General features: G+C 45.2%; 2 protein-coding genes across 2 annotated transcripts in view; both read left to right on the top strand.

The window, feature by feature from the left end:
- TMEM145 (transmembrane protein 145) overlaps nt 1-6834 on the top strand; it is a 31537-nt gene extending 24703 nt beyond the window's left edge. Inside the window, exons 13-15 of the mRNA XM_087971119.1 lie at nt 177-297; nt 1966-2166; nt 5652-6834. Coding sequence (XP_087827245.1) covers nt 177-297; nt 1966-2166; nt 5652-5873 — 544 coding nt within the window. The 3' untranslated portion in view covers nt 5874-6834. The remainder of the gene's footprint in view (nt 1-176; nt 298-1965; nt 2167-5651) is intronic.
- A 4178-nt stretch (nt 6835-11012) lies between these two features.
- MEGF8 (multiple EGF like domains 8) overlaps nt 11013-14888 on the top strand; it is a 65186-nt gene continuing 61310 nt past the window's right edge. The window contains exons 1-2 of the mRNA XM_087971125.1: nt 11013-11109; nt 13829-14033. Of these exons, the coding sequence (XP_087827251.1) occupies nt 13847-14033 (187 nt within the window). The 5' untranslated portion in view covers nt 11013-11109; nt 13829-13846. The remainder of the gene's footprint in view (nt 11110-13828; nt 14034-14888) is intronic.

A 14888-nucleotide genomic window follows, 5' to 3' on the forward strand; every position in this document is an offset into this window, starting at 1 on the left:
CCAACCTTGGCAACTTTAAGACTTGTGGACTTCAACTCCCAGAATTCCTCAGCCAGCAAAGCTGGCTGAGGAATTCTGGGAGTTGAAGTCCACAAGCCTTAAAGTTGCCAAGGTTGGACACCCCTGCTTTAGGCAGTAAGATCTGCATCCTTAGCCAGCGTCTTGTTCTTGTGTAGGTTTTTTGCCGTCCCGGTCACTGCGCTTATCGCTAACTTTGGCATACCAAAATGGGCTCGGGAGAAAATCGTCAACGGCATTCAACTAGGGATTCATTTCTACGCTCACGCGGTTTTCCTGGTAAGAATTTTCACGTCACCTAAAATGTTTAATTCCTGTGACAGGCCTTTTCTTCCCCCCCGCCCCCATCTCCCCCCAAGATGGCGGCATGCGTAGACACTGCGGCTTTGAGCTCCTGGGGTCACAGTGGGGTGTGTGGGCGTATTATTCATGTTGTCTTGTATTCTTGCATGGACTGCACCAGTAGAGGCTAAACCCGTGATGGCGTACTTATGGCACGCGTGTGCACACAGAGCCATTTGTGCGGGCACGCAAGCCCCGGCCAAATTTACCTGCACTGCGCATGCGTGCGTCTCCCAGCTGATTTTCGGCCTGTTTGAGCCGTTTTCGCCCTCCCGGAGGCTCGAGGGAAGCCTCTGCTGCCTCGGAAGGCTGAAAAACAGGCTTTCTGGAAATACCGGAAGTGCCGAAACGGGCCCGTTTTTTTGGCCTCCGGAGGCTGCAAAGGCTTCCCTCGAGCCTCCGAGAGGGTGAAAACAGCCTCAGACGGGCCGAAAGCCAGCTGGGAGGCACATGCATGTGCAGTGTAGGTAAGAGGGCGGGGCGGGGTGTTGCGCGCACATGCATGGAGGGGAGCATTGCATTGTGGGTGCCGGCATGCCCGTGCGCTTTCGGCACACCACAACAAAAAGGTTCGCCATCACTGGGCTAAACCAATTTCGTTGTACGCATGATGTACAGTGACAATAAAGGCTTTGGACTTTGAACTTTAATGCTCAAAAACAGTGGCTCGGATGCTCAGCACATCGGGCTAAACTGAAATGGGTTTGGACAGCTTATGGTTTAGAGTAGAGGATCTTCTCCCCCCCCCAATCTTTGGGGTACCAGGGACTGGTTCTGTGGTGTGGTTTCATGTGCGGCCTGCATCCCATGGATGGGGCTTCACTTGCTTGCGTGGCCCAGTTTCTGGCATGCGCTGGACCCGTGCCAGTCCATGGGGACCCCTGATTTAGGGAGTTGGGGTTGTCTTAATGTGCTGTTGAGGCAGGCCTTTGTGCTAAGCTGTAATTTATTGGGACATGTTATGTGTAGATAGCAATTGAGAAACTGAGTTTAGTGTCTGACCGGGTTATGGTTGTCTCAAATATGCTTTTTCAAGAGGCAACGGGACTTCCTTTATTTTTCTTTGAAGACGTTTCGCTTCTGATCCAAGAAGCTTCTTCAGTTCTGAAGCTTCTGAAGATTTTTCACTTCTGATCCAAGAAGCTTCTTCAGTTCTGAAGCTTCTGAAGGCGTTTCGCTTCTCATCCAAGAAGCTCCTTCAGTTCTGAAGCTTCTGAAGACGTTTCGCTTCTCATCCAAGAAGCTCCTTCAGTTCTGAAGCTTCTGAAGACGTTTCGCTTCTCGTCCAAGGAAGCTTCTTTAGTTCTTCAGAATCTTCAGAACGGAGGAAGTTTCTTGGATCAGAAGCGAAATGTCTTTCAAAGAAAACCGAGAAAGTCCAGTTGCCTTTTGCAAAAGAAAAAGCACCTTTGGGACAGATTGTGTTTTAAGTTGTGTGAATCTAGCCAGTTGCAGACTATCCATCAAAATGCTGATGAAATAGCTTGCTGGAGAAGGAAGAAGAAAGGGGAAGGTGACTTTTTTTTTCACAGAGGAAGAAGCGCTTGCCATCGGAAACGTGGTGGCTTCATCCAGCTGCTCTCTTGTCCTCCCTCCTTCCCACAGATTATAACCAGGCCCTCGGCCGCCAATAAGAACTTCCCGTACCACGTGAGGACGTCACAGATTGGGATCGTCGAGGAGGCGGCCACGGGGGCCAAATTTCCGCACCACGTCTACGGCAACGTGACGTTCATCAGTGACTCGGTGCCCAACTTCACGGAGCTGTTCTCCATCCCCCAGAGTACGGGAAGCCACAGCAGCAATGTGAGAATCGGAGAGGGTCCCGTCTGAGCCTCCCCTTCCTTAAACGGTTACGACGTTAGAGCTGACCAAACAAAACACCTTTGTGGAATTGCACATGATGTCCTTAGGTGGCCCCCCCATTTTTTTGTTTTTTGTTTATAAGCATGGGGTAGAGCAGGGGTGCTTAAATCCGGCCCCGTGGAAATAGGAAATGAACCGGCCTGCGGTGGTGCCTCTGGCGGCTAAAATGCCCACTCCGCGCCTTGTTTTTACCCTTCAGCCTCCTGCAGCACTCTGCTGGCCAAAAATGGGCCATAAACAGCAGCAAATATGGGCCAAGAAAGCCAGAAAACAGGCCCCAAAGGCCCCAAATGGGCTGAAAAATGGGCCCCAAACAGGCTGAAAATAGCTCAAAAACTGGGCCCCAAACAGGCTGAAAACCAGGCCAATAATGGCAAAAAACAAAACAAAAAACCAGCCCAAAAACTGACCATGCCAAACCCCCGGCCACCAGCCCGCAGAGGAGAACTATAATGCTGAAGAAATCCAGTGTGAAACCCCTGGTGTACAGAATAAGAAAGGTGACCTAGTTAGAGATACGCAAGTTCTTCTCTGGTGAATCTCCATCAAAGTCATCTTCCTTACTCTCTACAAATGGTTGCTTGATTCTCAAAAACAGGGATCTCCAAATCTGGCAACTTTAAGACTTGTGAACTTCAGCTGGCTGGGGAATTCTGGGAGTTGAAGTCCAACAAGTCTTAATGTTGCTGAGTTTGGAGACGCCTCCTCCGAAGGACTGCTGCTTATTCTGCATCTGCTGTTCCATAAGCCTCGTCCAGGCCAGAGGCAGCAAACTCTGGGTTTCTATCCCTGAGGACATGACAGATAATCCAAGGGTGACTTTGACCAGAAGTCAAAGAGAGGTCACTGCAGATAGCTTTTTTCTATCCTTCTGTCCTTCTTTCAAACCAATGACATCCTTTGCAAGGATGACATCTCTATGGTTCTGCAATGCTTACCTTTCTCATCTGTGTCTTATCCTTCCACATTTCCCTGCCTAGCTGAGATGCTAGCCATAGCCATAGCACTTAGGTTTATATAACTGATTCACACAGTGCTTTACGGCCCTCTCTGAGCTGTTTACAGAGTCAGCATATTGCCCCTCATAATCTGGGTCCTCTTTTTAGCGACCTCGGAAGGATGGAAGGCTGAGTTAACCTTTAGCCAGTCAGGATCAAACTACTGGCGATCGGCAGAGCTAGCCTGCAATTATGCATCCCAACCACTGCGCCACCACGGCTCTTGCTAAGGATTCTTGTTGCCATAAAATCCAAAAACTGTGTAGGCAGATCGCCCCCTTCCCTTCAGGGTTTGCCCAAAGTTATAATATTTAGATTCTTCCATCTAGGCTAGCTTCATAATCCAAAAGGCTGTAGAGGAAAGGATGGGTGTAGAGCAGGGGTCTCCAACCATGGCAACTTTAAGACTTGTGGACTTCAATTCCCAGAATTCCTCAGCCAGCAAAGCTGCCTCAGGAATTCTGGGTCCACAAGTCTTAAAGTTGCCAAGGTTGGAGACCCCTGGTGTAGCGTACCCAGCCTGCAACTTGCAAACTTAAAGGTGATAACGCCAAGGATGCAACTGGCAACGTTTGTGGGATGACGATGTCATAAGGCACTTGTGATTGTGATGTAATGGACAACTACGCACACACTGTATCTCCACTTAGCTTATGAGGTTTCATGGCGTATATATGGCACCATCACACAGAACAAGTGGACTCCTTTCTCCATGCACTAGAGTAGGTGTAGAGTTTGCTACCTTCCGCACCTTCCACACTGATAGTTCTGCATTGCTTTTGCACTCAGAATAACAGAGTTGGAAGGGACCTTGGAGGTCTTCTAGTCTAACCCCCTCCAGCTCAGGCAGGAAACCCCATACCATTTCTGACAAATGGCTCTCCAATTTCTTCTTAAAACCCCCCCAGTGTTGGAGCACTCACAACTTTGAGAGGCAAGCGGTTCCTATTCTGTCCTGTCTCGTGCACAGAGGTGGACTTGTGGCTGTGCAGATGCAGATAGATAATTCCACAAAACATCCATAACAAAGTACATTCATTGGTACATCAGGTATCTTCATAACTCACATTTGTGACGAAGCTCTTCTATAATGACCAATCCTTTGTATATCAGCATTGCAGGTAAAAGATGGTTATTTTCCTAACCCATCTTGTAGCGGTAAGCTGCTTATCAGTTCATGAGTCCAGGCAAGAATGGAGGATACCTCCCTCAACCCCTCGAGGGTCAATTTAGTGACCAATCAGGATTACAGATGTAGCCACATGAACTACATTTCCCAGGATACCTTTAACTACATTTACCCTTAAGAGGACAGCTCATAATTCCTTAAGTAACTATCCAACTCCCATAGATTGGCTGGGACAGCACAGTTCCACTGATGAATTGTTCTCATTCTTATCAGTTCTTGTTCCCTTTGGTTTTGCTATGCCATGCCAGACCAATCCGATCTCCCTGCAGACTGCCAAGGGTGCTGCTGTAGCTTGTGATGTCAGAGTAATTCATTAATTTGATCTAATGAATTTTTAAACCTGCTTGCTGGATAAATGAGTCTCCCTTGCCAGTTTACAGCAGTCAGCAAAACAATATGATAATAAGGTTACACAAAGGCGTCCGCTTAAATTTTTATTTCTTTTTTTAAAAAGGCCATAACTCAGATCAAAGAAGAAGTGAAAAACATCCACAACGAATAAAACGTTAAATTAGGCCAGCCTGCTAAAAAAAGAAAAGAAAAACCAGCACAAGTGTTCTGACCTAGGCTTCCCAAAAGCATGAATCCGACTCCTCGTCCCGATAAAACTTCTTTTATTTAGGTTAAAAGGAATCCCCTCTCCAGCAAAGTCCCAGCAAACAGTCTTTCATGAGATTTCACAACTACAGACCTTTATCAGGCTTGGAGAGTTGCCAGGCCGATAGCTTCCAAACGTCATGCTGTAGCAGCAATTACTTGCCCTTACTCCCGAGTCGACGTTTGTTCTTTAACTGTTCCCTTCTCCTGGCAGCTCTGTGCATGCGCACACTGGGAACAGGCTCCAGTTGTTCTTCTGCCCCACTGATCTCCGACTCCGAAGGCAGCTGATAACTGTCAGACGGCCACGGCCCCATCTCTGCCTCCGACGCAGAGCCCTCGTCAGAGCCTTCCCCAGACTCCAGGACTGGCCCAGGTTCCTCCCCAACCTCCTCACTCTCCGAGTCTGCCGCCAGCTCCACTGGCCACTGGCAGGCCACAAACAACAAGTCAAACCCACCTGGAATCAAAAGACAGTTCAAGGGGGCAGGATAACGTTAAGTTGTTCGACCTGCGTCCCTCCACGTCCCTTGATCTTATTGCTTTAGATTTGGGAGAGGAGGAAAGGGTGACAGAGACCACGGTTCTTTCTTTCCTGCCGGTGTTTATTTGGACTTTCTGCCTACTTTTTCCTCCTGCAGACCCGCAAGCAAATGGAAGACACCTCTTCTGCCGATCGTAGCCTGACCTCTAACTGCGTGGTCACTACCTCTGAGCTCAGCGGTGCCCCTGTGCTGTTGAAGCCCTCCCTGGGGAGCGAGACTCAGCCTCCGCCCTACCAACTCCATGCGCCCCAACTACACCAACATAACGGCTACACCGAGTATTTTAGCATGCATACAACCGGCGCTCGGCCCGTCTAAGGGTCCCTTGACTCTCCCCCTTGGCTATACTGATTCCCATCTTGACTTTTTCTGGGCCTCCCTCTCTCAGACAATAGCGCCCCCATCTTGGTTTTTCTCCTGGGACCCCTTTCACCTGTGGCATCTTCCCCTTTTGTCCAATCCTATCTTCTTGGGATCCTGCAACGATACCAGGAAGACAAGATTGGGTGGGTGGGTTCAGCCCTACTTTCCCCGCCACCTCCTGGCTCCTCCGCTGTGACCCAATTAGTCTGTAGGTCATATCTGGTCCTTCCCCCATGGGACAGTCTTAAGCTTTCCCAACCCTTCTGGGGTTGCTTCTGTGAGGGGAAGCCAAGCATTGAATGAACATGGGTGGAAATTCTCTTCGAGTTCACTCAGAGCAGGGGTGTGCCACTTTTACGATCTGTGGACTTCAACTCCCAGAATTCCTCAGCCGGCACAACTGCCTCAGGAATTCTGGGAGTTGAAGTCCACAGGTCGTAAACTTGGAGTGACAGGCCTATCTTGGGCTGACTTTTTCCTGTAGACCAGTGTTTTTTCCAACACTGATAACCAGTGGACTTCAACTCCCAGAATTCCCTAGCTAGCATGGCCAGCTGGAGAATTCTGGGAGTTGAAGTCCATACGTCTTAAAGTTGCCAAGGTTAGAAACACTGCTGTAGATCAAGATCATCTAGTTTTTCCTCAGCCGCCATTGTGATTCAGTGGTTTTCCTGTCTGGATCCCACAATGAGGAACCAGATTTGCCTTGTAATTATAATCTCCATGTTACATGACTCCATATGAACATCTTTTGGTCCACTTTTTTTTCCTGCTACCTTGTGAAGATAGTTTGAATCTTCTAGGTCCCTCTGTCCTGGTTCCCCAGGGTAATTATGTTGTTCCTGTTAGTTCCTAGGAACTAAATTACCCTGTGGTAAGATGAGCAGCCAATAAATTTGATAAATAAATAATATAAAACGAAGGTGCTGTGGGTTCTGCTCCCTGATCATGGTGAATTTCTGAAAACCACAAGAGGACGTTTTTGCTTCCCCTCCCCCCTCTTTCTTTTGCCAAAATAAAAGAATATTCTCATGTTTCTATTTCACTGCGAAAGCATGTGACTCTTTCAGGGAAACATCTGCTTATAAAAGGAGGAAGAGATACCTGAGCATGGAACATTTCTATTTATTTTTTTTCTGGTAAAATTGCCTCTTAACCACAGAAGCTGACGATGTAATATACACTTCGCTTTCTTCCTTGGGATAATCTACAAAACTTATAGAACCAAACCTTTTTTTTTTAATGTGACACAGCAATCAGATAAGGATCCCTGGAAATTGTAGTTCTGTGAAAGGATGAGATAGTTTCTTAATCTATTAAAGTAGCTATTTTTTTTACAAAGGTGGAATTTTGTAACGAGACATGCTTAGTTCAAAGCAAATCAGTGCTTTTACTCATACATCATCATATTACCAACAACATACATTGTTGGTTGATTTGAAGTGATTTAAGGCAACCCACCTTCAGAACAGCATTCACTATAAAGAATAAAAAATACAACAGTAAACGAAAGTATATGTGTTGGACACAAGTGCCTTTAATACACTGCTTTTTAACCTTGGGAATTTTAAGACAGGTGGACTTCAATTCCCAGAATTCTCCAGCCATCCATGTTGGCTAGAGAATTCTGGGAATTGAAGTCCACTCATCTTACACTTCATTAGCATGCTGGCTGTGGAATTCTGGGAGTTGAAGTCCATATGTCTTGAAGTTCCCAAGTGTGGAAAACTTTGCTTTAGCAGCATCTTTATATATATAGTACTGCAGAGAAGGCATCAGAGGTGGTGTTCAGCAGGTTCTGATCAGTTCTGGAGAACCGGCAGTGAAAATTTGGAGTAATAGTTCGGAGCCGCCTCTGACTGGCCCCGCCCCCATCTCTTCTCTGCCTCCAGAGTCCCAGCTGATTGGCTGGCCCACATTTGGTGCCCTGCACAAGAGAACGGAGCTGGAAAGCAGGTTAGTGGGGTGGGGAGGGAATGGGGATTTTGCAATATCTTTCCCCTGCCATGCCCACCAAGCCACGCCCGCCAAGCCAAGCTACGCCCACAGAACCGATAGTAAAAAAAAAAATTGAATCCCAACCACTGGGAGGAATCATGCTGGTTTTCAAATGTTTCTGCTGACTTTATGAAGCTGATGGATTGAATTCTTTGTCAATAACCATGGGAAAATCAGTATCTCAACGATGTTCCTCTTTTTTCTTCTCAGAGCTCTGCATAGCAAAATATTTCCACCAATGTCCGTTCTGTGGTGCCTCTACTGGGGTGTGTAGATCACACTCATGCCATCATTAGAACGTTTCCTCCAGTCAGCCACAAAATAGCACTATTCAGAGGTGTCTGATGCCAACTTTGCAAAATGCCACCTGATTACTGTGGCATGAATTGGTAAGAATAGACTATCTTCTCATCGGCAGCTGCACTTGCCTGAACTTTTCATTTCAGAAAGTAGCTCATTTATCATATAATCACAGGTGAAAACTTTACCATTTTGTAGTGTGGTCTAGAAAAAGTAGCGGAACGCAGAAATAGCAGGAACACATCAGCAGATCTCATCCATATAGCTTAGAGGCAGAAGCATCCAAGCATCTTTAACCAGTAGCCTAAAATCTTAGCTGGGATTCTGCATTTGGAAAAGCTCTTTACAGGTCCTTCATCTCCCGCACATTTGAGTTCTTTGCAAATGAACATTGTAAACGGTGAAGACGTTTCCCTGAACAACTTTTTAAAAATATATTTTTATCCTGCATTTTTAAATAAATAACTTGAGGCAGCAAACATACCTAATACAGGTAATCCTTGACTTATCTCCAGAGATGAACCCAAAAATTCCACTGCTGAGTTTCCATTGATAGTTGTGTTGTGGTTCGCCGGCAGCAGGTGTGGACGGCTGAGGGCTCGGAGAGCAAAAACTCAGATGATGGGCCTGTGTGTGATGCAGGGATGGGGCCAGGACCATCCGGGAGTGGAATGCTGCCTTTGGAGATTGTGGAGGCTGGCAGAGTGATGAAGAGGTCCCCAAGGAGCCCGTGCCCAATGCACGTAAGCGCAGGGCTGCTCGAAGGAAAGAGCAGCTGCAGCAGCATGGGCGACTCAGGAGTAAGGCTGCAAGGTAATGGCCCCTCCCTCAGGAGGTAAAAGCCAGCTGAGAAACTGCAGTTCTTTGCAGAAGGCAAAGAAGTTTTGCACTCGAGCCTGGTGGACACTAGAAATATCCGAGTTGGTGTTTGGAGACTCTTTGGTTTGAATTATTGCTTAGTAACTTTATCTGGTGTTCTTGGCAGCCTTGCAAAAGCCTGGCAAAGCTCTTTCTTATTGGAGCTAATTGGGTTGAAGCAACCTTTTAACCGTGAAGAAACCGGATTCGTAAAGAATCATTAAAAGATTGTGCTGTTACCTTTGTCTCGTGTTTCCTTCCTTGGAACCAGGTTTGGGTCAGAACAAGTTGAGATTTGTCCCATTTTACAACCTTTGTTGCCACAGTTGTTAAGTGAATCAGTGCAGTTAAGTTAGTAACACGGTTGTTAAGTGAATCTGGCTTCCCCATTAACTTTGCTTGACAGGTCGCAAAAACTGATCACATGACCTCGGGACATTGCAACCGTCCTAAATACATGCCAGTTGCCAAGCACCTGAATTTTGATCACCTGACCATGGGAAGGCTGCAGTGATCGTAAGTGCGCGAAAACGGTCGTAGGTCTCTTCAGTGTGGTTGTAACTTTGAACGGACACTAAATGAATGCTTGTACTCCTTCCTCCTCCTCCTGTTTGAATTGTCATCAAGCTTTCGATCCTGCATTGAATGTTGGAGCCCACCTCACTGGGTTCTTGTTATGGGGAAATTAGGAAGAAGTATTAGATATGTTTGCTGTGTTATTTATATATAAAAAAAAACAATAAAGGCGGGAAAAATATTTTTTTAAAAAAAGAACACTATGCAGAGAACACATTGTAGCCGAATTATAAATGCTTAAAATGTGGGAAGCCCTGGGTTCCGCTTTTTTCATCTTCACTTAAAGAGTTGTGGAAGCCACTCTGGTCTCTTGGAAAAGCTGCGGCTGTTATCCAACACAAAGACACAACTTTATCCCCTGGACCATCCTTTATCTGCGTTGGCAAAAGAAAATACATCGTGTAGCAGTTTCATGGGTGAGAAGGATGGAAATGATCAGAGGAAGGCAGAAAATAATCCTTTAGGTATAATAAATTGTAGGGACGCGGTGGCTCAGTGGCTAACACGCTGAGCTTGTTGATCAGAAAGAAAGCTTGGCAGTTTGGTGGTTTGAATCCCTAGCGCCGCGTAACGGAGCGAGCTCCCGTTACTTGTCCCAGCTTCTGCCAACCGAGCAGTTCAAAAACACGTAAAAAACACAAGTAGAAAAATAGGTGGGAAGGTAACAGCATTCCATGTGCCTTCGAAGGCGTTTAGTCATGCCGGCCACATGACCATGGAGATGTCTTCGGACAGCGCTGGATCTTCGGCTTTGTAACAGAGATGAGCACCACCCCCTAAAGCTGGAAACGACTAGCACGGATGTGTGAAGGGAACCTTTACCTTATAATAAATTGTACATATTGTAGCTGGCTGAGGAATTCTGGGATCAACCCTTTGCAAAAAGTGATTGGAAAAAAATTGGGGCAGGTTCCCTGACTTTCCTCCTTTTCTACATCCAAATTGATAAAGCAGCCTCCTCCTCCAACCTGTGGCCGCCAGAGAGGCCTTGACACCCCTCAAGGCTGAGTCGGTTGGGGGATAATGGGGTTTGTAGTCTCTGGTCTTTCTGCAGGAACTGACAGCTGGGAAGGCAGCGCTTGGTCATAGGGAAGAGTCGGGGGCTACCCTGGCTGGGTCAGGACATCACACATTTCACCCCACTACAGTGTTTCTCAATATTGGCAATTTGGAAAAATGGATGGACTTCCAACTCCCAGAATTCCCCAGCCAGGAATTCTGGGAGTTGAAGTCCAGCCATCTTCAAGTTGCCAAGGTTGAAACATGCTGCAGTAAAGCTATCCGTTCTTCCTCCTCCTGGCACGCTCTAGCCTTACCATCTCTATGGCTTTCCATAGAGACGAGGAGACCTCCGTACCTCACTCGCAACCGCTCTGGGCTCTCGTCTCGATGCCCCCTCGGTCCCGGACTGGCCTCTACATGGGCCGCGGGGGCAGCGGAGCCGCTGTCGGCTACGGAGGTGGGTCGAGAATTTGGGGAGATCCCCTTTAGCCGCCCACCCCATTAAACCCCATTGCGAGCCGCGATTATCAATGGGGAGCCGGGCCTCAGGCTTCCCTCCCGAGTCCTCCGGGTGGGCTCTTTCTTCGCACAGCCATCGCGCTTCCCTGGAGATGCGGGGTTCGCTGCATCGCTTGCCGGGGCTCCCCTACTGGTCCCTGCTTTCCCTTCGGTCCGTTTGACGCGGCCTCGATCCCCTGAAGACGTCCGGATCCCCCGCCCCGCCTCAATGCAGGGATCCCTTTCTCGGAGCCCAGTGTTGTGTCTTTTTGGACCCTGCTGGTTTCTTCCTGCCTTTGGGTTAATGCAGATTTTTATCTGTATCTATATATTTGTCTGTCTGTCTGTCTGTCTGTCTATCATCCATCCATCCATTCCTCTTTCGTCCATCGGCCATCCAGCCACTCATCCATTGTTCTATCTATCTGTCTATCTATCTATCTATCTATCTATCTATCTATCTATCTATCTATCTATCTATCTATCATCTATCTATCTATCTATCTCTCTATCCCAACATTCGTCTGTCTGTCTGTCTGTCTGTCTATGTATCTATCTATCTATCTATCTATCTATCTATCTATCTATCTATCTATCTATCATCTATCTATCTATCTCAATCTATCCAACATCTATCTGTCTGTCTGTCTGTCTGTCTGTCTGTCTGTCTGTCTATCTATCTATCTATCTATCTATCTATCTATCTATCTATCTATCTATCTATCATCTATCTATCTATCTATCTATCTATCTATATCATCTACTGGTATCTTCTATATAATTATCTATCTATCTATCTATCTATCTATCTATCTATCTATCTATCTATCTAATCTATCTATCCATCATTCGTCTGTCTGTCTGTCTGTCTATGTATCTATCTATCTATCTATCTATCTATCTATCTATCTATCATCTATCTATCTATCTATCTATCTATCTATCTATCTATCTATCATCTATCTATCTAATCTATCATCTATCTATCATTTATCTCTATCATCTGGTATCTTCTATATAATTTATCTATCTATCTATCTATCTATCTATCTATCTATCTATCTATCTATCATCTATCTATCTAATCTATCATCTATCTATCATTTATCTCTATCATCTGGTATCTTCTATATAATTTTATCTATCTATCTATCTATCTATCTATCTATCTATCTATCATCTATCTATCTATCTATCTATCTATCTATCTATCTATCTATCTATCTATCTATCTATCTATCTATCTCTATCATCTACTGGTATCTTCTATATAATTATCTATCTATCTATCTATCTATCTATCTATCTATCTATCTATCTATCTATCTATCATTTGACTGTGAGATGCATAGCATGCCTTTATTTCAAAAGCTTGAGGCAGCCCAAATAATGTGTCCTTCTTTCCTACGACAGTACCCCTGCAAGGTAGGCTGGGCTGAGAATGAAAGAAGGAGGGATTGGCTCAAAAGTCAGCCAGGGAGGATTCACATTGGGGACTCACCAAACCCGATCCAGCCCCTGTCCCAGCCTGACCTTCAGGTACCCCGAAACAAGAGAGGTCAGTTTATTAGGTATGGAGGGAATTGCATTTAAATTGTTTGAAAGACACACACGAAGGCATGGAAAGTGTAGGCTTTCTAGTTCTCCGTTAAAGCTGGCACACATTTTTTTTTAAAAAAGGGAGTTCTGCCTAGCGGGCACCCATAAAAACTAGAAAAGTGGGAGGGAGTTGTAATTAAAAGGTTGTTAAAATGTCTTCATTTTCATGTTACATTTCTTTTCCAACCGTGGTCCATTGAGAGCATGTGTTGCCATTGCAGAATTGTGTTTTAAGTTCTTTGGTGTAAATGGGCTGGGAAAATAATGAATTATTTAGTTTAATTAACAAGTTTTTTTTAAAAAAAAATGGTACAATTTGTTCATTTTTCATTCTTGTGGATTTCCTATTCCTCAATCCAGCTGTATTGAGAAAATAAATTCCTTGTCTGCTTTATGTTCTTTCCTTATTGCTATCTAGCAGAATTTTAGAGCACAGGTAGTGGTAGAAAAGAAAACCAAAAGAACCAAACTCAAAATGGAAAAAGATATTTACATTGAGTCTTCGACCATTCTAAAATTGAGCGGTTTCTAAAGAGAATAGATTGGCATCTAATAGCAAAGAAAACAGGCTGCGTGACTTTGGGCCTGTCTTTCTCTCCCAGCCTAACCCACCCAACAACAGGGTTGTTGTGAGGAAAAAGAGAAGGAGGAACGAATATTATGTATATTCACCGCCTTGAGTTACTTTTAATAAAGGCGGGATAAAAATCAAACAACACCTCTTAACACATCTGCCTATCTCAGGTCCTTGGGCAGGCCTCAAAAAATGGATAAAATCTAGAATCTGGCTGATTCTGTGAGGAACCATAATTTTAATATTTATCCAGTGTAAGAATGCAGGATATTGAATATTTTTTTTCTGTATTTCTTCCTCAACCATGGCTGGACACTGATACCCCATTTAATTTTTTCAGCTATATCAGGGATCCCCAAACTTGTCAACTTTAAGGCTTGTGGACTTCAACCTCCAGGATTCATAGCTGGCTGGAGAATTCTGGGAGTTGAAGTCCACAAGTCTTAAAGTTGACAAGTTTGAAGACCTCTAAGCTATATTAACCGAACATCCTTTTGGATTACAGGGAGATCCAAAGACCATCATGGACCTCCTAAAATCCAGTTGTTTAAAGCTGCTGGTTCTGCTGCCCCTTGCTCTGTGCGGGATCCATCAAACCTATGCCGGTGATTGTAAGGGACGCCGCGAGGTGCTACGCAGCGCTTCTGGCTACGTGACGGATGGACCTGGCAACTACTCGGTTAACGGCAACTGTGAATGGCTGGTGGAGGGTGAGCATTTGAAGAAGTATGGTGGGTGATGATGGTTTAAGGGAGGAGGCTGCAAATCAAGGCATTTCACCCTCTAGGGAACATCTGTTGAGGGCTCTTGGCATAAACGCTGTCTCCGATTGGGCAATCCTGGGAGTTGAAGTCCACACATCCCAGGATGCTTATTAAAACTTCTGTGGCAATGCGACTGATATGTTGCTTTTTATTAAAACAATAACCTCTTTCTTGTGGATAGTATAATAGCTGGGTAGGGAAATATAGGTAGTCCTCAACTTACAACCATTAGTTTAGTGACAGTTACGGCACAGAAAAACATGACTTATGACCATTTTTCATATGAATATAATTAGAATAGAATAGAAAATAGAATGGAATAAAAAATGGAATGGAATGGAGTAGAATAGAAAATGGAATAGAAAATGGAATAGAGAACGGAGTGGAGTGGAATGGAATGGAATAGAGTAGAAAATGGAATAGAGAGTGGAATGGAATGGAATGGAATAGAAAATCGAATAGAAAATGGAATAGAGAATGGAGTGGAGTGGAATGGAATGGAATAGAGTAGAAAATGGAATGGAATAGAGAATGGAATGGAATAGAATAGAAAATGCAGTAGAGAATGGATTGGATTGGAATGGAATGGAATTCTTTATTGGCCAAGTGTGACTGGACACACAAGGACTTTGTCTTTGGCGCATAAGCTCTCATTGTCTATGGAGATTCTCCGTCATCCAGGTCATGGTTGTCCCAAAGGTGCTTTTTTTCAAGAGGCAACTGGACTTTCTGGTTTCTTTTGAAGATGTTCTGCTTCTCCTCCAAGAAGCTTCTTCAGCTCTGATTGTACATAAATGCTAT

Source organism: Notechis scutatus, chromosome 8, assembly GCF_049901735.1.
Source record: "Notechis scutatus isolate UNSWTSFEM ecotype Mainland chromosome 8, rNotScu1.2, whole genome shotgun sequence".
NCBI classification, from domain to species: domain Eukaryota; kingdom Metazoa; phylum Chordata; class Lepidosauria; order Squamata; family Elapidae; genus Notechis; species Notechis scutatus.